Raw genomic sequence first — 27048 nt, forward strand, 5'->3', positions numbered from 1 at the left:
GCCACTATGCGGATCATATTCCTCTACCGATTACAACGGACACCCAAATTGCCTTTCACAGCGTTGGCTTCGGAGTGGCCAGGACTGCCGGCACGGCACGCACCCAGGTGAGACGTCGCCGGCCAGCAGCGAGCTCCTACCCATGCTCCCAGCACCGAGGCAGCTTCCATGCCGCGGATCAACACTTTGCTTCCAAAAAGCCCAGTCCCTAAGGAAAGCAATCGCTATATCACGCTGTAGTACTATGTACCTATGTGTGCTGTCTTCTGCAACAACCAGAATTTGGGATGTTTGTGTCTGCTCCAGCTATGTGTACAGCTCCTAAAGCCCCGTGCCCTGGCAGGCGGCACGACTGCTTCGGTGACAGCAGCGTGCCAGGAGCTGGCTCGCTGGATTGCTCCGACATGCAAACACCCAAAATAAGCATGCCAGCTACCATTGCACAAACACCCAGACCAGACATGAAATGACAGGCTATAAACCACATCACCATCTCAATTAAGAAATTCATGCAAATGAACCCATCACCTCCAGTTCTCCCTCGTCTTACTCTAAATTCATACATTCCTACTTGCCTCTTAAGAGTTCTTTGGCTAAGTGGTTTTCTAAATAAAGACTCTTATTCTCTACATACTATATATATATAGTTATTATTTTTTAAATAGTTTTTCCAGGCTATTCTGCAATTCTGGAAGCAGCCACACAGCACCGTCAATTTTTTAACTATTAGTAGGCTTGAACCGATACACATCCACAAAAAGTACAAGTTTAAACAGCTTTGCTGCTCCTTGCTTCTGACAGATTATTTTTCTTGGCTATTCTAAACACACTGTCATTTTAGCAGCATGAATCAAAATTATCAGCTGTTCCCAAATTGCTTTTAACTCTCACCCCAATTACCTGTATGGCCATGTTCGTCAGGTGTGGCCGTGTTAGTCAGGTATCAATGAATAAATCCCCAAATAATTCAGGAAGAAACAGAGAAGGTAAATATAAAGCAGCAGCTACGATTAGAAGCTTATAGATATCAAGTGGAAGCTTATTTTAGGGCTTTGTTCGGTGAGTTGGATTTACTGGAGGGTGGGACAACTGATGCTTATTTGTGTGGTCGCCTGTTACAGACTTTTTCACATTTTGGGGGAAGACTCCACCATTTGCTGTTCCCAGCCTTAAGGCACACTCTGGCTGACGGACTGGACGTGCCGTAGCCCTGACTTCACTGATTTTCTTGGCATTTTCAGAGCGCTCACGCTCTACTGATGGAGCACAGCAGACTACTCCAAGAGAAAAAAATGAGACAAACACAAGGGTTGCAGGAAACTCTCAAACTACGTATTTTTAAATTAGATCTACATTATTTTAGAAGTGATCATCCAGGCTGACTCAGTACCCACTGAAGCTATATTGCAGTTTAGCTGTTAAGACTATTTTATTCAGGACTTTCACACAGGGGCTTCTGCAAACCTCACGTATTGCACCACAGACTAGAGTAAAAAAAAAAAAAAAATAGATAAACATAAGAATATTAAAGGTCATATAAGCTTACCAACAAGAAATAATTAGGAAGTCTAATGCAGTGATTCATTTTCTTGGATTAAAGCTTTCCCAAATACAGTGCCTTCCTAATTCTAATGACCCTGAAGCATGGCTGCAAATCTTCATTCCTTACCACGTCAGCAGCACTTTTTTTCCCATTCAGCTATCGGTTAAGTTACTTTTCATGAGTATTTATTTCAGTTACGTCTCACAAATAAAAGTACACAGCCAAATATACATACACAACATACAGATAATGGAAAACCTGTGTTGTATGCATAAATTCACAGAAGATGTTTCAAAGTGCGCTCCATTATAAATACGTGTTCGTGCTGGGTGTAAGCTTGCTTACTACATAAAAGTTTGTTCAGCCACTAGCAGTTGTAGCTGTCAGCAAAGAGACAGGCAGAGAAGAGAAAGGCTGAAAGGTATAATGGATTATAACAAGTTATTGAGTTAAATTTAGGTAGAACCAGCTATGTGCAGAAGGGCTTGTGATAAATGAGGTTTGATTAACGACCTAACGTTTTCTTGTAAGTTTTCAAATTTTTAAATGATAAGCCTCAAAAATGTTGTAGAAAATTATTTCCAAAGTAGCCATATTTATTTGACCACTAATCCCAATGGCTAAGATTATGCAATTTCTTCTCAAATTTCTTCTATTTTAACTAATTGTACTTCCATTGAACTTTCATACAAACTAACTTGTTTTTTCAGCAGTTGTCTCTAAACTTTCTAGTAAGTTTACCGCATTTACCTAGGAGTTACAGAGTAGTGGTACCCAGTAATCAGGTTTTGGTTATAGCTCAATGGTCCACAAGGATTTTTGTGAAGTGCCAAGATGTCTGTATGAAAAGCAAAATAAAACCAAGAATTTGCCCATAAAATGCATTTCTGTTTCCAATAGATAAAAAGAGCATGATCCCTGCATCCTACAGGGAGTAGTCATAAAAGATGGGGAGGCGACCAGTTCATCTTACAAAACAAATACAGTATAGCAAGCTCAACGTTTATACTGAAGTTCACACTGTATTAACACTGTCTTTACGTGTGGGTGGTAGTGTTTTTTGGCATAGTTACTAGATCCATATACAAGCGGTCGTAAGCTGGAAAGGTGCAATAAAAAGGAATTAAAAATAAATAAAACTGTCTTTACCATGTGGGTCTTGTTCATTTGACTTTGGGCTGCTTCTTGCTCTGCGCTCCGGTTTCTTTACTGCCGGAGCCCCCCCGCCGCCGCCTCCGCTGCTCGCTCCATTGTGGCTCTTTGCATAACCATTATATACAGTTGTGCAGCTGCCTATATGGCTTTTGTAGATGGATGAAGGAGGACTATTCAGACGGTTTTGGCGATCAATCTGCCTGTCTTTGAGTTTTTTGTGCTGTGGTTTGCTGTACTGATCTTCCCTGGTAATATAGCTGGACATCCCATATAGTGGTATGATTTCTGAAATGAAAGAATTCATCCGCGTTAACTTAGAACAACAAAAATCACTGAATTTTTATTTTTTTTTAATTTTTTTTTTCCAGAAAATGGAATTCCTGACCATCTCTAAATGAAACTATGCCAGATTTTCCTGGAGATGGATTTTACAAGAAACCGAGGGGTTTTTTTCCTTAAAAAAACCCCAAAACACTTCTCTGCAGGACTGATCAATTTTTTTGTATTAGATTAAGTGTGCTCATTTGCTGTTTGAGATTTTGTAACTCGTTGGATGAGTGCATGCAAACAAGTAAAATACAGCAACTAGGGTGACAGTTTTTCTCCTCCTTTTCAGTCTTTGTGTTTTGGGGACGCAGATTTCAAGGAAAAATCCAGGGAGACTGACATTTAGGAAAAAGAATTCATAAGCTCACACCAATTTAGCAGTTTCTTCCCCAGGGCCTGACTGGACAGAATAAGCTGAGATGCTCTGGTTTCCAAGATGCTCATTTCATCACTGATTACATGCAATTTAATTTCCCAGTATCAAAAGACTTTACAATCATGTCAACTGTGCCTGCCTAAGGAGAGAAGTGCAACATGAAGTGGAAGCTTTAAGTAAAACTGTCTAAAAAAAGCTTGAGAAATATCATAAATATCATATGTACACTTCAGATACACTTCATTAAATACAGCCCCCCTTCCTCCCCTCCAAGAATGACTATCTCTAAGCTAAGGCAGGTCAGCTTGCAGGAATCAGAGTATTTTCTGCTCTTCTCTATAGTTCAAACCTGTTCGTGTTCCACTTTCAGCCTGAGGCTTGAACAAACTCACAGCCAAAACAATCGTTTTGGCTTTGTTAGCAAAATAACAATTGATGCTTTATACATTCTTCATCTTTTTTTTCTACATCCATTCAGAAGTTATCCTACAAACTTCTGAAGCAAATGAGCATCCTACCCAGCCGTTTGAAGCCTTGTTTGTAAGCTGAGATTGCCATATGTACTGTATCACAATTTTCTAAGTTGTTTCAACTAGCCAGATCTTCTTTCTTTGCTATTTCAGTGCGTCACAGCCTTCATCTTTCCTTATCTAGCTACACGATCCTATTTGTATTCTCGCAGCAATCAGTTGCCTAAAAACAGCTGGCTACAAATAAATGCAATTTTTGATCAAGCTATAAGCCATTGTACAGCAAATGGAAAACAGTGGATTGACACTCATCAGTATAATATTCACCACTTCAGTTATTTCAGTGTTACAGGTATACGTCATTCCAGTAAAGCAACCAAGGATTTTTATTTTTTAAATTTTATTTTTAAGTTGAATCAGCTTCTTGGTATCTCCAGGCTACAGAAATATTCAACATCTACTTAACTAGCAGCACGTTCACTTCGCACACTACCAGGTTTGCACGCAAGACTCTGGCAAGCAGTGTGACCAATTGTCCTGTTCCCTTTTCAGGGGAAAAGTCCCTCCCTTACGTACCTGGCTGGCTACACCATCCTGCTGGTTTCCTGAGCTTCCCCCTTCCCCCCGGTACAATAAATTTAAATGTCAGCTATAAGGGTCCATTCCTCACCAGAAAATCAGTTCTGTTGGTCAACAGAGAAGTAGCATCAATAGATAGCTCCCTCTCTTTCTGCCTCTTCCTTCGCACTCCAGCAGAACCTCACTTCTGGTGGCTTAAACGTGTTTTTTATAAAGGGTCTTAGTGTCCAGGTAGCTCAGCAGTAACGTAAAACCATGAATCCCGAACTGATTTCCATGTTAAACATCTCAAGTAGCTTTGCCGATTACTTTTTTGGTTAACGCCCTCTTTCAGATTACACAAAGACTTATCTCCAGGGTGGCAGACACACAACAGTGCATAGTTCAGACAGAAATATGCCCCTTTCACTCCTTTTCTTGCAATTATTTACTCATGGCCTGATTAGGGTTGCCATGCTACCCTTTGGTATCGCACAATGCTTTTCAGTGACTTACTGCACAGTCTCAACCAGAATAACAAACAGAAAATGCCTCTTATTTCTTGGAAAACCACGGCTGGGGGGGCTGGCACATTACAGCCAACAGGAAATGGTATCTGGTTTTTCCCACTGGAAATGACTGCAGCAAGCCGTGCTCGGATCCAGCCCTCCGTATCCATCCTCGTTCCCAAGCCAGGACTGACACAATTCATCTCTTGGTTTTCCGTACAATGCTGCATCGTGACGCAGCAAGAGCAACGGGCATGACTCGCGTCCCTAGTTTGGAGCACGGGATGAGACATTTTTTCCGCACTGTATTTAAAAATTAGGTTTAAAAAGGTTTTGTTTCTGCAATCTAATGCTGTGACACAGGATTGTCCTGCATTGCTGCACTCTGGATGGCTACACCTCCCGATGCTTTCCTGCTCCGGATGTTAAAAAAGGAGGCTCCATCCATGCGGGCAAAGCCATTCTACACGTTCTTCAATTAATTTCCGCTTCTCGTTTCACTAGTCCTTAAAACTTGCTGAACATAGGTGTGAAATACCAGTACCTTCCATCCAGCTCACCTTGTTCTCCATATATTGTGGGGGGAAGATGATGCTGTGGGAAAAACTGTGGTGGCATGTCCCCAGGTCCAGTGACAGGAGGATAAAAAGCTGTATGAGAGTTGTGGATAAAATGGGGATGGTGCGTCAGGTACGGAGGTAAGTGATGGGTTGGAGAGATGGCCGAAGGATAGCTAGGAGGATAGCACTCCGGAGACTGGGGGGTAACCACCACCCTCCGAACACCGGTGTTGTCTTCTATCACCTGGAAGGGAAAGCAGGGAAACGAGCACGTTACGCAGCATCTGAACCACACGTGTTTTAAAACCAGCACTGTTTGTTCTCTGTCAGCAAACGGTTGGTCCTTAGGTTTATTCATGAACACATTTCTAAAATTAATATCAGCAGAAGTAATCATAGTGGTGATGTGGCTTTTCTTGGAGACTCGGGTAGCCACACTAATCACTGGGAGACTTACTGCTGCTGGTGATAGCTATGTGGGTAAGAGACAAAATAAATAACCTGTATTTAGAGAGTAAAACAATTGAAAAAGGAACACAAAGCACCAAAATAAGAGTAGTCATTCGGACCAACCTTACCTTCTGCACATAAAATTTCTACCACTGATTCTGACAGCACTCAGAGCGAGTACAGAGTTAGTAACACTTGCAAATCAGCTGGCACTGCTATTGCGGAGAGGCTGCGTGTGTGCACAGACACACGGACTCTGCAGGAACCTGCTCTGTTGACACACGTTTTGAAAAGAATTGCTCTGTTCTCAACAGGTATCTGTTCAAGACAAAAGGCAGAAGTGTTTTTCTGCTACAGAGCTGGTCTATAGGTCTGTGCAAATCAACTCTGGGATATGCATAACTTGGCCCCAAATGCCATCGTCAAAGCATGTAGAAACAGATGTAGGAAGGTGGAAATATGCTTAGGCTGAAAAAACTTTCAGCTTATAATTTTTCCAGAGCTGTATTTCTGGAGAACAGTCAACCAGCCAAATTTCAGTCCAAACTAAGGAGCCAAGCTTTTCTTGAAGCTTATTCAAAAAACTTCTGCCGTTTCTGGAACTTAAAAATACAACCGCATAAGAACAATTACTATCCCTTTGATTCTATACATTAGGTAGAAAAGCATGAAGGAAGCATAATCTAGTTTCATACAACAAACAGGTTGTTAAAAACATAATTTTTTCTGAACTGACGACACGCAGATAGAATAATATATGCGAGGAATGTGCTGCATGAGAGAAGTGGATGTGCATCAAGGGCAGCTGCCACAAGATGCGGCCACTCTCAGCTGACTGCCACCAACATTAGTTGGAGTTACCTACCCCCCATAGCAGCACCAGCAGAAGAGACTCTGCCACGGATCCCCACGCTCCAGCGACTCTCATCGCATCACAGTGTCTTAGCCTAAACCACAAAGCAAAATTTGTTTCTGCTGACTCCGCTGCAGCGACAAGCCCTGTCCGAGCAGCGATGCCCGGAGCTGTGAGCGGTAATGCTCTAGCAAACACGAGCCCACGCCTCAGGCAACTGCTAAGCAAGTTATCACAGGGTAAAATTTAACTATTATTAGCTGACCTGATTCCCTCCTTAGGCCATGCCTGTCTGAAGTTATATAAATTTACACTTATTAGCTACGGGCTGCAACAATAGACATGGACAATTTCTGTGCGTTGGCTGGCCTCCTACTAAAGAAAATTTTCTATAGAAACTTAATTCACTCACTTGTAATCGATGTTTTACATTAAAAAAAAAGCATTGCTTACTATGCTGAGTAACCAGAATAGGAATTGTTTAGCCTAACATACTTGATCCTAACCTCTAAGTTTACAACCTCAACTAGCAATTTGTCATCTGCTCGCTTTAAATTTCAAAGGCTTTACAGGGTCCTCACAAGACGGCTGAGCCTCAGAGATTTAGATTATCACGTCGGTGTAACTGCTGCACTTTCAGGCCTCCCATCTCTGCTACTCGTTCTACTCAACCTCCACAGCATCTCTTATCTTGGCGCCAGGTCTGAAACCTGCACTCCAAAACCCGGAGAAGGGGGAAATCCTTTTCCATTTAGCACATACTTGATAAACACAACTACTTATTTCGGACTGCGTACAGAAACGTTGGACTTCACTCTCCTAGACTTGGATCATGCTCTAATTTGAGATAGCAAGTTCCTATATCTTGATGTGAAAGGTTTTCATCATGGCTTTAACTAGTCCAAGCCTCAAAGACAACTTTAGTCTTCCAAGTGGGTATGAGCTCTTATCTGCACATCTAGACCAGACTACACGTGTATTTTGTGTCCTAGTGAAAGATGAATATGTTGAAGAACAGATTTAGAAAGAAAGCTTGTACTCCGTAGCAGCACACAATATAAACCTGTATTTAAAATTATCAGGATTTCTCTTCCTGAACTATCTTCTAGAGACCCAGGAGGAAAGGTCAGAGTTCTTTCAAAGACCTTTTTGATGAAATTTCCCTGCTAGATGAAACTATAAACCACCAGCAGTAGTGAGAGAAAAGCCAGAGATCAGGGGGTGAGCCAGCCTTCCAAATGACTTTTGTCAAAAAGCTAAGAGACTAATATTAATATCTTGTATTTGTTTCCTCCCAGGCCACAAACACTGACAGCACCCTTGTTACCTCATGCCCCTACGTTCCAAATGAACACCGGGGACCTTGCAAAAAAATTACTGTATTTCCCTATCCTACAGCACATTTCCTCCCTAACCTAGGAATTATAGATAGGTATGTAAATTTCTGGAGCTGTACATACAACCTTTAAATATGCTACTCTGTCCTTAACAGATCATAAAATTGGTAATCCAATGTATTATGTATTATAAGCATTAGAGAGGTATAAAACCAGCATGGGTTAAGGCTGTAGAGATCACTTGATTTGTAAAACTTGCAGTGGGTAGATTGCAGCGGTGCCATTCTGGGAGACAACGCTTTCAATTCATGAAAGACAGAGCAAATTAGTTTTGATCCATTAATGTAAACCACATAACTTCGCAGAGAAGTTAAAACTTTGCTATTTAAAGAAAAAATCTGCAATTCTTTGTATATGCTTAAAACTGTTTGTCATGAAGATCATAAATTCATCAGGAAACACATTGTCTGCTAAACTGTCTCTACTTTAGTGCCCAGAAGCAATGAAACCCTAATCCCGGTTGAGGTCTCTAGATGCAACCGGACTATTAAAAGTAATTGCAATTACTAATCTTAGCAGTTTACATTTACAGAAAAGAAGTATCTCTGGTCATCTCTCTCACCTAGAGCTAAACTTTCATTATTTTGTGTTTTTCAAACAGTCACTAGGTAAATTGTCTTTTGCTGTTATTTTTCGTGCTTGCTGGTGTAATTGGCATATCGCCTCAATAACAATATTATTATAGCATAGTTCTGTGTGGTTTTTTCCATATTTTAGGGAGCTTAATTGCTGAGTGAGGTAGGCAGATGATCTTTTAGGAGAATGTGGATGAACATTACTCATGCACAATAAAACTGCCTCCCTCATCGGTTGCCACATTTTGAGAGCAACATTTTAAATGTTATTTGTTATACGTTAAAGATATTACTGCAGGAAAGAAAACACAATCTAACTAGAGATAATTCGCACATTCAAAGTACATCACTAGTCCATGTTCCCTTATTTTTCTCTGCTGAAATTTAATTCTACACCCCCAGGAAAAAGACAGGCATGTTAATTTTGCAGAGGTTAACTGTACCTGTATTTTGTGAGTTCCATTTAAAGGAATATAATCACTCTCATTCTGTAACACACATTTACTTAATGGGTATAATATGGTAATATGGAATAATTTCCATTTGGTTTCACAAGAAGTTTTCTTATTTCACTTAAACTTAGTGTGCTAGATCCAGCAAGGACATTTGGAGCATGGCCACTGGGTGGACCACGACCAATACTTTGGGAATTTCATAAACTAGTTTGAAACTTCATTCATAAATCAATCTGTACCAGAAAACAGTACAGAATGAGCTCATCCGCAAGGAACTTGGATGTCAACATTTTATTTATTCACTTAATTTATTAAGGATGCCAATCCAAGTTCACACCAGCCCTGGCAAGTCTGCATCACTATCTTTGCCATGCATCCCGTACGAACACCAGTATTAAATCTGTACCTTGAACCTGCAAAACAGACAGATGAAGATCTATAACGCTGGCAAGAACGTTGGGGTATTTTACATCTAGAATGATAGAGATCTTCAGGACCAGTGCTCGTGAACTTAAAAGGATCATTACTTCATGGCTTGCTCTGTGTGAGTATGAGATCTGCATAACCTTCCCCGCATTCAGCGTGTCAGGGAGGATCATCCTGTTAGAGGATGACTTGATTGACTGCAGTCTACAAAACGCACAGAGCAGCTCTGTGAGCAGAAAGCCATACAAAAACCAGGAGTCTGTGGCTAAAAGCTTATGCTAGCCAAACATGGTTTTGGAGAACACCTCTCTCAGGGTAGAGGATGTACCCAAGACCAAAATCCTGATTGCCAAGGATGTGATGGATTTTCTACCACTTTAAACGTCATTTAAAGACTTTCCTCTTCCTAGAAGGTATGCTTTAGTTCCATCAAATGCTACGTCTTGATGCAGGAATACCGAACCGCAGGACCATGGCTTGCGTTGCATAGTTCAGACTATATGACCCCAAAGTTACCCCCTGACAAAAGCAGTCTTATCAGCACTATGCTTGCTTCATGCTCCAACCAGTAAATTAGTCCTTTAGCCTTAAAATATCTGTGGCAGAGACCACATATTAACAACTCTCTAAATAAAATCAAACACAGAGTTTCATGCCAAATTTTCATGTCCAACTACACATGAGTAATTCCTCAAACTCCAATGGAATTGCTCCAGATTTATTTCAGAGAGTGCAGTCCTCAGCCAACAGCCCTAAGAAAACAAGTACACAATGGTCCTTTTGGTATTTCCATTCTTCTAGTTCCCCTCATTAGAACACCCCAAATCCTCCTTCCCTTCTCCCAAACATACACTGTGAAAAGCAGAAACAACACCCCATGAGGATGTCACCAACTTTAATAGCTTGGCATCCAAACCGTGATCTTTAACCTTCAGATCACGCTGACACCAGGGAGCCAGGAGGAGGCATTGGGCCACAGACCCCACGGGCACGTCGCCTCTGGTGGACACGGGCACGGTCCCAGCCTGCCCTGCGGGACTCACGCGGCAGGGAAGCGGCTCCATCCACAGCTCGGAGCCGGGACGGGCACTAACGGCTTGTGCCCAGCCCCTAACCAGCTGCAGGAGATGCTCCCTTCTCCTTCAACGTCCAACAGTTGAAACCAAAACTGCTGACTTCGCAAACATTTAATATAAATTTCTCTACCATGCCACCTTCCACAACTAACTTTCACAGTAGCAATATTGTCCACCAAGAGCACAGCGAGGAACTTTTCCTCTCTTTTATATTTAACTAACCCTTAGCCAACAAAGAATTGCGGAGACATGAACTCTGATCTGATAGTTCCTATCTGCCAGAGATGCACAGAGGTTTGTCTGCTGAAAAGGAAATGCAAAATAACTGGCTGTATCAAACCACCCTTTGAAAGTTAAACCATAGCGTGAAAGATCTGAACTGGTGGCGTGTATTTGTCTTCTATTATTTTCCTGGATTTTTTCCCACCCTGGCTAAGCCTCATCATTGGGAGCATCTCCTTAACACCAACAAACCTGGCTTCTAGTCACGACTACTAATATGGGCCTTGAAGTCCACAAATAGAGTCTAACTATTTTTCTGCTGCTTCCAGTAGAGCTGATCTTGCAGGGCACACAACCTCTGGCCAATTTTTTGCTGATCATTTTCACGATACCGAAGAGGTAACGAAGCATCATTTTAATCCAGGGTTGCAATCACTAGATAACTAATGTAATATTTAAGGCTAATACAGCTCCAAGAGGCTTGGCATAACAAAATGGAAAAAAAGATTTCATGCCTTTTTTGAATAGGCACCATTACTTCTCCGCAGGGTATCTGCCTTCTGCCTGATTCTTAGATGTATACTTTGGGGACAAATCAAACCAAAAAATCAAATATATTTTGGTTCATATCTCCAAGTGCATTAACTTGCTTTATGGCCTTTCCCTTGCCATTCTGAATTTGTGTTCTCATTGTTTATCACAAAATAGAGTTTTTAACTATGAGGCAAGAGACAAAAGCAAGAGCAAATAAGGCAGAGACATTTATTACAATAAGCACTAATTTGATTACTACATACTTTCAACTACTATTTAATATGAAGCAGTCTGAAAGGCAAGATGCTCGCTTGCCACACAGCAGAACACACATTCTGCTGCTGAGAAGCACTGAATACAGAGTTTTCTCTTAAACCTTTACAACATATTTCCAGCTCCTTGGAAAAAATTTCTTCAGATCAGGGTTTTTGGTTGGGTTATTTCGGTTAAGAAACTACTTAAAGGCTTCTTCAGTGGAATTATTATGGTGGCCCACAAAAAGCATTAAAGAGGAACCGGGTTCAGACAGAGATACAAATGAACGACTTTCATCACCCAGGTTTGGAAAGCACTGCAACCTTGGTGCAGGGGCCGAGAGGTATAAACAGTTTAATAAAGGTGATAAAGTTATTTCAAAGGAAGAGTAAATCCTTAAAAAATTCCTCTGCAGTTTGTTAAATTAGGCGAGTGCATGAGGAGTATCAAACAGCACTGCATCGCTGTCTCAAAGCGCACCCCAACCACCCACCTCGGGATGCTGGAGGAGTGGGAGGAAGCTGGACCACCCTGCTGCCCTGCGTGCCCTCTCTCCTAGGCTGGCCAGCAGTGTTCCCCGTACTTGAGGCATGTTTTCACTCTGTTCAGAAGTTAAAATACCACAGAGCGATTGCGCTATTTTGTGGGATTTAAGTATGATGCCATCCACAATTTTTCAGAATTACACAAGCTCACATGTTTCCTGGAGAGGGGAAGGAATTCCAGGACATCATCCATTTTATGCTTAACAAGATGTCAAAACATATGTATCAAAAGTTCTTATGCTGTTCATCAGGGATATCTGAAATACTTTGTATACTTCTAATGAAGCTTTCAGTCCAGTCCAGGTCTCAATGAAAGCAGTGAAATTATTGGATTTATTGTATTGTTCACAGCTATTCTGCCTTACATCAGCCTTTCTTTTTTTTCTTCCTCCTTACTTCAAAACGAGTCTAAGCTTTGCAGAAGATGGAAGGAACACACAATCTGGTAATGTGAAGTGGTTATTTACATAGAAGAGCAGTAGCTGTTCAAGAGTTCCAAAACCTAACAGCTTTGTGAAAAGCTTTTTCCATTTTTTTCCATAAATAGATAATTAAATCACATTTATTCTTGAAAACAAACCAACCCCCCCCAGTTCTTTATGTGTCGCAGGATTTCTGCTGGGATGATGCTGAGGATCAACAGCATATTTTATTGCTACAGTGGCTCCTTCTCTCACTTCCACCAGTCTCCTACCCCTTCTGACCATCACACTAGAACTGAAGGCATCACCTAACAACACGGACTTCGATTCCTCTCACAGAGGGAAAGGAGTTGTACAAATAGGCTCAATCTGTATGCACAGCTTTAGCTCGTGTTGAAAAAACCCCAACTGGTGTACATACCCATAATGTGAAGGTGCACACGTGCGTGTACTGTCGGTAAGGAGGGGTATGAAAATGGGTATTATAGTTTTCATTAATATTTCTATATTAAACTTCAGTCAAGTAGACTTCTCTATATGGATCAATGCTAACACTTTTATATACATTTTAATTTTTCAGGAAGCATACCTGTGAGATATAACCGGGAGGCACATGAATAGGGGGAATGGATCCATTGGGTGACACCATGGGAACCTCTGCTGGTCCTAACAGAAAGAGAGAAATAAGATATGAGTTTTTTCCATTAAAAAAAATTGCACAATTGCTCAGAAAAGGCTAAAAATAGCTTTATTTTTGAAGCCTGCAATAACAAAATGAGCAGCTCCACTAATTTCTGGTATATGGAAAATGCCTTGTGCCATCATTCTGAGAATAAGATCATTGTTCAATGACTTTACCATATATTCTGTTGAAATAATATTTTCATCATAAAACAGCTAAAACATAGACTTTATATTACCCACTGATCAACTTATACAGCATTAAGCAGTAACACAATATGTCCTTTAGCAGCCCACAATTCCTATATTGAAATCTGGTTAAGTTATTCTTGTCGAAGGCATGGGAGCAGAGAACAAAGCAGAAACTGTGCAGCCTGGAATTAGGCAGCTCCCAAGGAAAGCGTCCAATTGTAGGGGGAAGGAAAAAAAAAAATCACATATGTGAAAAACTATCTATCTATTTAAGAATGCACAAAGACCAAATTCATTATCTCAGCTATTCAGACTAACCTTGGAATGTGGCTATACAAGCAAGAAGCTTATGGTTTCCACTCCGAAATCCAGCCCTGAACATGCAAGTTAAATTTTGAGGCACTGAGTACAAGTATAACAAAGCAAGTGCCATAACCGTTCGACTTTTGCAAACAGAGCCTCACAGCTAAAAGAAAGTGTCCAGATAAAATGGAAATAGTTCGCTCAATTGCTCATTGATTCAGCCATTAAAATTGGGAACATCACACAGAGCAGTCAGTAAAATGAACTCCCCAAACATACGCCTGATGTTTGCAATGAGAGTTTACTACTTTGAAAAAGAAAAGTTAATTTCATTGCTTCCTTACTACATATTAACATGTTCACACTAACCTGTTATTAGCTCATTTGCCATGGGCTAAGAAACCAGTCATGGTCAAACTCTTGAGAAGAGCTCAGAGAGAACTCCGCTCCTTGTTATTGCAAATTGAATTTTAGCTTTGACTAACACCACAAAAGATAACTTCATAACCTTCTCTGATGGAGAAGCCATCTAACATCTCCAAGCCGTATCACATTCTAGCTAAACACTAAAACATACGACGGACTTCAGGCGCAGATGGGATGTGATGGCCTTTAGGAGTGACTGCTCCTAAAGTTTAGACAAATCTAATGAAATCCCCAGCCACAACGTGAGCCCCAGTCTGATACCAGCAGAAACAGTCCACATTAAATTATCAAAAAGTCATTCCCTGTCCATTTACATTTTGACACTCTTCAGGCTGCTTATTGTACAATAAGCAGGACTTCCCAACCTCTCAAAATCCAAGTTACACACAGGAACCCATCCGAGTTATTTATATCTTCTCTGATCTTGGTTCATTTTTCTCTACCCAGTTATTTATAGTCTAATCAGCACATACGGTTTTTAATAGTCACATTTAGATTTGAAATATGGTAATTTATCATCAAGTGTATTAAGCACATGGAAACTCCAAAGTTTAAATTTAAAGAAGTCATTTTAGGTGTGTGGTTCTGCTGCTCTTCATACTTCCATATACTTCACTATGTAGGGAACTTTACCTATATTACAGCCCCAATAAGAAAAAAAAAAAAAGTCTTTATTACCTCTCCTTCTTATTCAGCTCATATTCATTCAGCCTCCCCCCTCATTTTCTTCTATAGCCATTTCAACATTATTTGTCTCCCCAGATAGTAAAAAATATTAGTCTGAATGAAAAAACAATTTCACCATAAGCAGTAAGCAATTATCGAGGGGAAGATGCCATCTAAAAGGCTCTATATAAACCCATCAAAAATATGAAGTGACAATTGATTCAGAAGGAACTTTACAGAAATATTATTTGAGCAAATGTGTTTTCCCTATCAAAAAAAAATCTCTGCAAATTTCTTTTGAGGAATACGGTTTTTTATTTCTCTCTGAATCTACTTTGGTCTACATACACTGCCAAGTTTCACTCCACAGTAAAGTGGACAGCATGTCTACATGTATCAGACAATACCGGTAAACACACAGTGATACTTTTTGGGGGATTCAATCCCCACGGGATTATCAAGTGTTGTTCAGTTCTTCAGGACGGCACATGCCTGAGATTAGGTAAAATGAATAGTTAACGTTGTTATGCGACTCATTCCTTGCCAGTGATTTCTCAAACCTGAAAAACTACAAGAAAAAAGTCATTACAAAATCAAAAATCCCGAGTTCACCATTTAAGCAGACAAGAATTTAAATGTCACATGTAAACACTGCTTAAATAGAATAAGGCTTTCGCATTTAACCTGTTTCAGCCCCTCACCAAAACGCTATCTACTTACAGTCGTGTTGGCCCTAGCTGGTCTTTCTCAAAAATAGGTACTCTAACTTGGAAATACATTTAAAAATGGAACAGATTGGGAGTTTCTACATACAGACCAGAGTCTCTATACGACAACCGAGAAACACTTTGCTCAGCATGCCTTGTATCTGTCCTAAACCTTGTGCCAATTGCTCATATGGAGTAGCGATCTACTTGCAGGAAGAAATCAAACTCCCACACCGATACTGTTGACTGTAACACTTCCATTCCAATAAAGAAAAAAAAATATTGTGTTTTATCATCAAAATGTGCACTGTGCAAGATGATTCTTGACCTTGCGTATGACCCACAAACTGTTAAAGTCATTTGGATAACAGGTTTTAAAAGAATGACAGCCTAGTGATTTGCAGCTAGATTTTGTTTCCAGTGCTTTGATTTCAAGGCTAGCCAAATGACTTTAGCATACATTATTTCATCTCTCTCATCAACGGTACCAAAACAACTGCAAGTGGTAGTGAGTAAAATACAGACCCCACCTCCACAGCATGATGAGTCCCAGGAATTATTAAAGACTATTCTTGCAGTGAAACCACTCCCCAATTAGCATTAAAACAAAACCATACCTTTTGAGGTTAGGTTTTCAGTATTTTTGGTTGTGTCAAATATTTTTGAACTGTTAAAAAGTAGACATTTAGAGAAGGATGTTCCTCAATTGCTTGTATTCACAAGTTGGATATAAGTAATGTGTCCTCTAGGGAAACAGAGATTTGCAAGTTTTAATTGAAGCTCGTTGTTCAATACCAAATTTAATTTAAATGAGAAAAAGTCAGTCCATTCTAACATGGATGCTGTACACTGAAATGAGCTCATTTTAATACTTTTTGAACCTGTTAACAAACCAAGGTTGTCTCCTAAGTTCATAACGAAACTGAGCCAGAAGAGCTTTGGCCACCTCTGCTGACAAAGCAAGAGGCCAAATTCCACCCTGAGCTCCAATACCGTAAATACAGAGCACCTCCATCAGCTTCTGGAGGGCTGCCCCAAAACGCAGCCCCAAAACCATCCAAAATGCAGGTGCAAGGAAATGATTCCCCTCCTCTGAAATAAGAGGAAAAGCAGAGGAGCCACCAGGCTGACGGCACCATAGTCCATCAGCCGGGCAGGTGACAGATCACACTTGTCCCTAGCAGCAAAAGCATAAAGTTTTCCTATTTCTAACACGTGTTAATAATTAAGGGACAGTAAAAGAAGCAACTCAGTCTCATATTGTGGCAGAGCCAATTAACAGCTTGACACCCCAGTAAGAGCCTGTCCTCCTCTTCCAAGCCGCATGCTCCCTCTTTTGTGCTGCTCTGTCACTCCGCCGACAGTGTGGAAGCTCATTCTTTTAACCATTTCAGATGACCGAAAAGGTTTTGCAAATCTATTGCCTTTTTAAAAAACACCTGCACGAGCAGCCTAACAAAAACGGCAATTATTCTCTTCCTCCTTGTATCGCGGTCTATCGCGTGAGGCTGCAGATTAAAGCAAGTCTCCCTCCCATCTCTGTCTCCCACCTCCCCTGCCAAGAGGATGCTTCTGGCACGGAGAGATCGTCACATCTTCTGGTCTTTTTTATTCCTTCAGGAATAATGTCACAATCTACTTGAGAAACTTCTGTCCCAAGGTTTTCAAGGCTAATTTATAGCCTTGGTTGCAATCCATGACGCTTTCAAAATTCTTGTATAAAACCAGTTTTGGATTAAGTATGCTTTTTTCTCGTTCCTGAGTGACCTTTTATGCATGCACTAAAGATCGTTGTAGTTTAATTAGGTTTCTTCCCTTAATTTATAGAAGCCAAAATCTATCATTTCTGTTCTTCCAGCTATAGCAATGCATCTTCCTCAGTTCTTTCTTTCCACACAGAATCACAGGGCAAACAAGTAATTTTAGCACACTATTTTCCTTTCCTTATTGCTTACAGAGCATTGTTTTTCTCGCTTTATTACTAAATTATGTCTAGTGTAGAGTATTTTTCGCATCCAGCTCAAGCAAGCATGTTTCTACCGACCGTTTTGTGCAGCTTACTACTAAGAGCAAACCCTGCCTAGCTTCGGTATAAACTTCCCATTCTGAGACCAGTTACTGAAAACTCTCTGAAGTTCAGGAATTTCTCAGCCCTGTTTCTTGCAAACACGTACCGATTTCCCGTTTCACACCACGATACTTGCATTAGCCGAGAAACAATATGAAATTTAGTGATTTGGCCACTTTTACTTTGAAATTTAAGTCTGTACATTTTAATAACAAGAACCTACTACACTAGCTGAGTAGAAAATTAAATCCAGCCAGGTAAATGCATTATATTTTATAAAGCTTAACAGTTACAAGTAATCTATGAAAAAATATTATGCTTCCCTCTGATTCACAACAAAACTGGTATTACATCTTTCACATAGGGTGCTTCTCAGGAAGTAAATCTATGGAGCAAGAGGTGTGACTGAACGAAAAGGAAAGATAATTAAAGGGCAAATTGGCCTGCCTTGCTAAAACAAATGACCCAGGGCTTGCTGACCTTGGCCGGGACCCAAGGGTTTGCATTTTCACATGGATGAGCAGCTGTTGCGGAACAATTTCCTCAATAAAATAAGCACAAACAGGCTCCCTGTCGCTGTCAGGCACACGTGTCTTCTCCCTCCATTTGGTTATTCTCAAAGCAGCTTACGGACCAAACCAGGTGATGACAAGGAAAAGAAAAGAAAACAAAACCAAAAAATAATCCTGGATTCTTCCATCATCTTCCTTCCTTTGCAGCAGAGGTGTGGCGAGCGTTTTCCCTAGCCTTTCGGCCACAGCCTAAAACTGCTTGTTAGCACGAGCTAACACAATTGCGTCAGACCACTTTATAAAAACCTATAAAGTAGGCTGTAAAGAGCTTTCGCGTATAAATATCACCACAGTTTCGAGGTGCAATCTCTCCTGGAGAAGAGCTAATTCAGATGCTAACTTAATTCTTGCTCACATATGGTAAAAGGCAGAGGAAGAGTCAACTCCCGGGTGCTGAAGTTACTAGGGCACAGGGTCTTAAATCTGCTATGATCAAGATCCAAATACTTTGTCCTTAGATGAGTGTAAATTCGTAATTAAAGCAACTCCACGTTAAGAGGGAAAAGAAGGAGCGGCTTTTATAATATTATGTGCTTGAGGGGATGACAGCTTTAAAAGATACCTTTGGAGAGGTCTGAAATGACAGAAAAAATCCCTCCTATGCTGCATTCAACCTGCCATAGGTGGGGTTGTGAAAGGTGCAAAAATAACATTATCAATACTGCTTATCAAGCCATAGGGTTAACGAAAGCATCCAGCACTTGGCCATCCCCATGGCACCAGCTCATGCCTGAAGAAGGCAGCATATAGAGAGTTTTATACTGCTTATACATACATAGTTATCTTTTTTTTTTTTTTTTTTTTTTAAAGACAACCTCATCTACACATAAGAATGTGAACAAAAGGATGCCTACCACACGTCTGTTCGCATTGTCTGGCACCTCAGCTGTTTAATTTCTATTCAGACCACAGTTTAGTAGCATGAAGTAATTCCTTCACCTTGTAAGAGTAGTACAAAAACATTACCAAACCCCTCAAGTTTAATAGAAAGACGACTCCATGGATTTCCAATGATCTTGGATCTGGCATCAAATGCCTACTGAAATGCAAATGAAACATCCAAAAAAGTATCAGCCTGAACGCACCTGCATGGTTTAGCCATTGACCACAGTTACCCCAATCTGTACATTCAAACACGGGGTGTCAAAGTGGAGATCGAAGCACTTCTGATGTAGGTAAAATGTGTTTCTTAAGCTCCTTTGCAGCTTCTATGACTGCTTTATGTTTTTTCAATATACTTTCTAAATACTGTGACTACACTAGAAGTCACAATTTGTAACAGTTCTTTACCCTCTGTCCCATCCCAGATTATCAAGTTAATTTGTCATAAGTTATAAAAAAATACATCGGTCTCACCAAGTTTTGGTGCATTTTATCATTATTAACATTAAACTACAAATCATGTACACTTGAACGACATGTTCAGTACTTGGACCTTACAGCCACAGCCCTACAAAAACATCCAGTCCAGAGTCTGGCTTTGACTGATGTTTTCAACATGTGCAGGCAAACTCACCCAACCCAACATCAAATCAAAATACCCAGAAATTTGTGCCAAACGCATCAAGCAGACAGCTCCCGGAGCATTTTCTGGCTTATTTACATGACGGCACCTTTGCTGTTTACACTGGAGACTCTTGAAAACGGTTTATTTTACCTGTGCTTGCTATTTGACCTGCTACACACAGCGGGAGGCTCCAGTACATTCAATTTGTAGTTAAACAACAGCATTACGCTTTAATCTAAGAGATTCCTACTCGGCAGCGTGTTCTTTTGCAATGTGTCTCCCACATGTTGTATTCTGGTTTGGGGCATATTCTAGAAATAATACAGTAACTCATAAAAACAGGAAATGAACTAAAATATATCAGTTGCACCGAAGATGCCCTGTCCAAAGCTATCACAGTACTTCAGGCTGTTACACAGAAGTACTACTGCACCTGAATCTGAAGAGGAAGCTAGGTTAAATGTTCATTTTTATCCCTCACAGAACTATGAATTAATATTTCCACACATCAAACGTTTGTTGTTTCAAACATTAAGTGCGTTGCATTTTGAGATACTTATCCTGAGAGCATTGTCGCACTCCTGAGGGCTGTCCCACTCCTCACCTGCAGGACCTCACGTGCCATCCTGCACCGTGGTCTCTGAGTTCATCACACATCACTAGCTTAATACGCGGAGGAGAGTCCAGACGAGGTCAACAGGCTGCTTCGACAGCCCGGCACATCGTCCCCTTGAGCGCCAACAGCTTCTCCTCCCGCCGCGGGCTGGAAGGGGAGCGGGAAGCTCCTGGGGACAAGGACCTTGTCCCGCAGCGGAGGGCTGTCCCACGTCAGGGACCGAGCACTGCTAACCACGATGTGCGGCAGCGATGATTAAGCTTACACGTTACAGGAAACTCTGACAATATAAAGCTCGCTGAAGTATTTAGAAAAGGTTAGACCAGTACACTTGTTGAGCCGCAGAGTATGGAGATGGACGAGATGGATTCTTCAGGTCTCTTGCTGTTCTACATTCCCAGGTGGGTTTGGTTTCTCTTTTAAAATAGGCCTACATATTCTTCTAGAGTTTCAATTTACGGGCAATATTTTGGAGCAGAACATTTGTTGTTGTTGTGAATACAAATGGAGTATTTTGCTGCCCTAATCTGAACAAACAGGTTGGATTCTTTTGCTAAAATAAACCTTTTCTGGTGGTTGGCTCATCAGCCGCTACTGCAAAAACACTTGCAAAGAGTATGTTGCAATACTTCAAGCACTGAAAATACGCATACTCCCATGGCAATTCACCAGATGGGCTACAGATTGTAAATCATAGATGTCTAGACTAAAACACAAGAGACAAACATCTGTCTAAAATCAGTTGACTTGAATGGCAAATACTGTTAAATAAATTAGGACTACATTGGAAACAAAAAGAACAACCAACTACGTTGAAAACATCTGAAATTAATCCATTAGCACACAAGCCACAACACAATAGCCTGAAACTGGAGAGACATTCATTTCGTGATGAACATTAGCCCAAGATGACATCCTGACATTTGAAGCAGGAGCACAAAAGCATTTCTGTGACCCAGCACCACATTACCGCACAAGGACTCACGAATCCCCAGAACATCTGGCTGGAGTGGGGTTGTTATCCTCTTCGCTTCACAAGCAAAATGTGGGACAAAGAAATTAAATGCCTGGTGCGGGGTCACACAGGAAGCTTGTGGGAACGTAACTGGACACAAACCCAGAATAGGTTTAGGTCATAAGACAATACTTAAGCCTGAATAAATCTTCAGGCTGCTGAAGACTGGTAGGTTATCACATAGAAAAATACTCTATTTTGGAGGGAAAAAAAAAAAAAGGGTCTTCCTCATATCTACTAGCTTTTTTTCCTTTGCATAACCCTTTGTTTTGTGATAGAAATATGCCAGAAAGTCTGTGGATGAACAGGAGAACGGCACTACCAAGAAAGGTGAGACAGAAGAGACGTTGCACAGAAAACTGCAGCCTGCCCCTTGCGGGAGGCTCTGAAACAAAAAAGGAAACCATAAAGCTGAATTCAGAAATGGGAGAAACTCATCAACTGACTATTTCTGACCCATGCAAACGATGGGAGATCTCCGTCGGTGTCAGGCTTCACTTTAGAATCAAAAAATCTCACGCATCAGGTTTTGACGCCGCTTTGAACAGCAGCAGAAGGATTAGCATCCTCCAGCTGCGCCGACAGCCCTGGAACTGGGCTTCCCACCAGACCTACAGAACCACTGCTTGAGCTTCAGGGGAAACAGATGTCATCAAATGGGAATTACACATGAGACAACACTAATTGTCTGATATCAATAGAGGTTCTGTATCTGTAGAAAGACAAACAACAAGCCACAAGAACACTGTAAGGGTGGAAGTTCAGCTATGGACTTTATTTTGCCTTTGCAGTTTTGAGACAGCTCTTCACCACATTCTAATGACGTAAACGCTTTTTGGGGAGCGTGCGTCCATGTGTTCGCTATCTGGCACATTTATAAAATGGCATTCACTTGCAAAAAGTTTTGTTCTCTGCAACAGGTTTATACAAATGCTAAACAAATAGCTTTGAGCACAGCTTCCATTCAAGGTAGCAATAATTATACAACACCAGTTTTCTGCAGCAGCAAAAGAAAATGCTCCAATTATTCATAATATAATTATTACATTCCCATGGCAACACCGAAAGGACTGTACAATCAGCAACAGACCCAAAACCTAGCCAACAATAAAGTTACATAGTACATTCTTTTCTGCCTGCCCCAAACGAGGCAGTAATTAGGTGATGGCTATTCTTTACCTGTCCACCCACAGCGAGAAATATCATCCCACCAGCGAAAACTACAGCAAACTTTCAATCCTATCGCCCACCTAGCACTGACACCATGCCGCCAGTCGTCGTGACAGGGGCTGACGAGTTTTGTTCACGGCATGTTTGGATCCTGGACTTCAGTCAATCATCTAAAATTCTCTGTTTGAATGCGCTCATCAAAAACATAGCAATTAATATCACCTGCCACAAATAAGCACTCTTATCACATCAGGGTGGGGAGGGAAGGAGAATCATCAGCACCATCGGCACTCGGGTATGTGCTGGGCTATTTTGTGAGGCTGTGGTAAACTGCAATCTCCCTGGAGTAGAAGTACATATTTTTAATTTTTTTCCCCGTAAGTATTAAAAGCAAGTTTCAAGATATTTAATATTTTCTGTCCTTCTGTTGGGAGTTTTATTACGGTATTGCACTTACACCAGAATAGCTTGTGGAGAAAAAGCAAGCTGAAATGTTAAGTGCTCGGAGATGCCCTCGGCGAGCCCAGGGGTTTCCCAGCTGAGCTTCGCTCACAGCAGAGAGCGCCATCTCCTCCTTCCTTCACAGTGGTTCGGTAATCCCGAAGCCGCTCATTAAGAGTTAAAAAATAAAAAGCTGCATCTGAAGTAGAGAAGCCTCAACCAGAGTATCATTCTTCTGAGTTGGAGCGCAGCAGACAAAGCGTTTCCTTTCAAGAGGGAGCTGCTGGAGCACAGCTCTCCCCAGGGAGGGCCAGCTCTACCTGAGCCTCTCCTGACCGATGTTGCTTCGTCAGCATCTCCAGCGACCAAAGCTCCGGGGAGTCCCCAGCTAGTGTCTTCCATTGCCTACCTGCCTTTGCATTGGAAATGCATCCAACTTGAATTCCCTTCCTTCAAAATTTTTGCTTGTTTGAGAGCAGACAGAAGAGCCTTCTATTACCTTCTTTCCAACAATCTCTTATGAAAGCCTCCATCCATCCCCCTTCGCTTTGCCCTATCTCCCTTCCGCCTGCCCTTCCATAGAGGCCAGACAAAACCCCATTTTTCAAGCTTTTCTCATAGCTCACTTTTACAGACCCCCCGATTGTCTTTGCTGCTGTTCTCTGAACCTCTTGCAGTCAATGCCAAACCAAAAGGAAGACGCTGAAATCCCACCACAAAGCCCAGCAGAGCCACATGAATCCCAGCGAGGCACAAAAAGCTGCTTACGTTGACTTTCATTCCTCCTCACCTCTTCTACTCCAGCAGACGCTTTCTGTAGCTCTCAACTACCCGTTGGCTGCCCCAGAGAAGGCACTAACTTGCTTTTTCACAGCCTGCTTTCATTTATAAACACTGAAGGTGATAGGAGAGGCTGTGACTCAACAGGTTATGCTTGAAGGGCTCCATCATCCTCCCCTCGTTTTCACTTCATTTCTCATATTTCTCAGCTGAGCCACTGCAAGGAGCACCTTAGTTGAGTTGTGTTTTAAAACACACCTCTTGGCTAATGACAGCATTACACCCTTCAAAAAATAAACCATTAATTCTTGTTTTCCTGTGTCCCCAGATAAACAATCCTAATCATGTAGCATGACATAGCAGGGAGAATTAGACTCTTCCTTTCCTGTATAAATTAACTGCTGATGAAAAATAAATATTGCACAATTAACTAAATTCTGATTATTAACATAACACTTCTAATTTTTAAGAAAATGGCTGCAGGACCATTTCTCCATAGAAATATTCTGAATTTTCAAATGCAATAAAGGGAGTTTCTTGCTGGCTGTAGCAACTATGAAATTAATTTACTATTCAAAACATTCATCGTGTCCGTTTGATAGAGGTTAGAAAAACCCCTATCCTCCAGGGAGTAAGCAGCCCAACTGGCCATCACTCTTCAGGTATTTGTCGCTGAGAAATATTTAGAGGAACAACATACAGTTTGGTATAACGTTATTAAAAGAAGTTATTAAAAAGTTTTCAAACATATAAGCAAAAAGTTACGGGTGCAGTTACGTTGGAATAATCCCATTGCTGAGGCCCTTCCCAGGCTAACGAGGTTCCCGGAGGGATTACGCCGGCCGTGACAACCCCATCCGCAGGGTCTGGAATTTGCAGAAAGAGAGCGGGGTGTGGGGAGAAGGGATTCAGCCACTTTGCGACTATTCAAGGAATGCTCTTGATTTCCTCTTAACAATCTTTGGGTGAAAAAAAAAAATCTTCTGAATGATTTGAATTTCTTGGTCCAAATTCAGTATTACAGCATTTCTCCTTACAAAGCAAGGGGAGGGAGAGCAAGTGGCAGCTAAGATTATATATATAGTGTGCTATTTAAAAAAATACATACAATTTTCAGAAAGTAAGATTCCGAGTGGTAACTTTGGGGCCCATGGCCGCAGGAGGGGATGTGCTAACAAGGGCAAGGACTGTGTGCCCAGACAGAACGAGGAGCACAGCAGCCTTGACTTAATCTGATTAAAACACAAATCTCACCCACCTTGTTTCATTTAAATTATTTTTGAGCATTAAAAAAAAAAAAGAATAATCACTCTTCATAGCATTTTTGTACCTAAACAATTATCGAACATTCATGTTCTAAGGTAGAAATCACCATTTCTGTTCAAAATCTCTCTCAAGTTTGAATGGAATTTCTATGCCCCAAAACCCACATGCCGATACAACTGTGCAACTTGTGTGTTGCACCCGCAGCAAAAGTGCTTCTCTGTCAAAAGGAGGAAGAAATCCACAGGCACATTCCCCCTTTTCTTCCTCCTCACTTCCACCCGAGCCAACCCTGGAAAGCTCCTCCAGCTGAGTGAAAGGATGAAAGGATGACAAGCTAAAACAAGCAAAAATACACCTAAGAGTCAGATCTATCCAGCACATAGCGTCCCACCGCTGTCTTGGAGAGGTTGCGATTGCCCAACCTCCAGGCCAGCCCTGGGACCCTCGACCACAGTCATGGTGATGCTGCCTTTGGCAGATCCTGCAGCATGAGATGTTCCTCCGCCCAAACCTCTTTCCCATCCCTTCGGCTGCTCCAAATCAAACTGCTTATGAGGTCAAGCGGTGAACGGCATCTTTTTTATTTCTAAGCCGTTTCAGTGATCCCGTCAATCAGGCAGTGCTGCCGACAACGGCGGTGGCGATGGAGGGACAGGAATACCTGGGGTCCGTATTGCTGCGCACCCAACGGTATTTGGCTAACAGTGAGGAAAACAACTCACTGGGTCATGCGAGTTTGTGCATTAGCCCTCCCAGCACACAATTAAAAAAAAAATAAAATAAAATAATGAAAACAATTTGTCCTGGTGACTCAGAATCTCCACCGCTTGAAGAAAGCCCTGCTCCTGTAACACTGCATCATTCTGGCTTCTGATCTATTCTCATGGGTCTCAGGCTCGTGACTCAATCTCTTTCCCTTGTATTGGCTCATGCAGTCACCCATCAAGAAACTACTGAAATGTGCATGCATCATAGGCTCTGGCTAAAAAAGCAAATAATCTAGAGAAATTTGTATCACTGGAGAACATAAAAAAAATTGTTATTTGCCTTGGAAGTCTACAGAAATTATAACTCAGCAACCTTTCTGGTTAAAGACTGCACTGTTTACCACAAGCCTTTGTTAACGTTAAGATTGCAACAACGTTCAGCAAGTGTTTTGGAAATACGAGAAAAAAGCATCCTGGAGAAACACACCTCAAGCACTACCTGCTTTATTTGCTCGGGGCGTTTAACAGGTTAACTTCAGTGTGTTAAACTCAGAGCAGTTTTACTGGACTTCTCCGTCACTTCTAAGACTGCTGCTTTTATTTCAGACCTAGAAATGGGTTTCTGTCCCAGAAAGATGATGCACTCGGAAAAAAAAATACTTCATGCCTCAGACATGTCTTTCATCGATAAGCTTATCTTTACTTGCAGCACCCCTGAAGGCCTAATGCGGTGATTTTTTTCCAAAAGCAAAGAATTCAAGTCTTGACCATGAGCTCCTCACCTCCTTTCCTTTCCATCGAAAAAGCCGGCAGTCACTGAAGTTTATGTTGCGTACTCTCTGTATCACGCTCCTGGACTCTGAATTTTATGTCCAGGTTACCCCAGCCTTGGAAGGCAAGTTAGCTTTTGATTTGTAGGCAACACCACCGTCTGCTATTATTTTTAGCCAGAGAAACTGAACATGCAACCTTAAATAATTTCTGTTGAACCCCGGAACAGCCTAGCACAACAGAATTACAGTCACCTCATTTATTTGCCAGGAGAAAGCTTAGCATCAAAAATTACATCTTGCACATAACAGCATTAAAGAACCTCTAAACCCTGTCGTACATTATCTTGTAAGTTATAATACCCCCTTTTATAGGGGAGCACACAGAAGAGAAACTATCAGATACTGCCACATCAACGGCAAGAGAAATAATCAGGAAAAGAAATAAATTGT

General features: G+C 41.3%; 1 protein-coding gene across 4 annotated transcripts in view; it reads right to left on the reverse strand.

Moving 5' to 3' along the window:
* The window catches only part of FNDC3B (fibronectin type III domain containing 3B), a 206249-nt gene that overhangs the window by 88879 nt on the left and 90322 nt on the right, over positions 1-27048 (reverse strand). For all 4 annotated transcript variants that reach the window (XM_054834918.1, XM_054834919.1, XM_054834916.1 and 1 more), the window contains exons 4-6: positions 13298-13374; positions 5499-5742; positions 2693-2983 (exon numbers count right to left, since the gene is read on the reverse strand). In XM_054834918.1, the coding sequence (XP_054690893.1) occupies positions 2693-2983; positions 5499-5742; positions 13298-13374 (612 nt within the window). The remainder of the gene's footprint in view (positions 1-2692; positions 2984-5498; positions 5743-13297; positions 13375-27048) is intronic.

The sequence above is a fragment of the Grus americana genome, chromosome 9, assembly GCF_028858705.1.
Source record: "Grus americana isolate bGruAme1 chromosome 9, bGruAme1.mat, whole genome shotgun sequence".
Lineage (NCBI taxonomy): Eukaryota > Metazoa > Chordata > Aves > Gruiformes > Gruidae > Grus > Grus americana.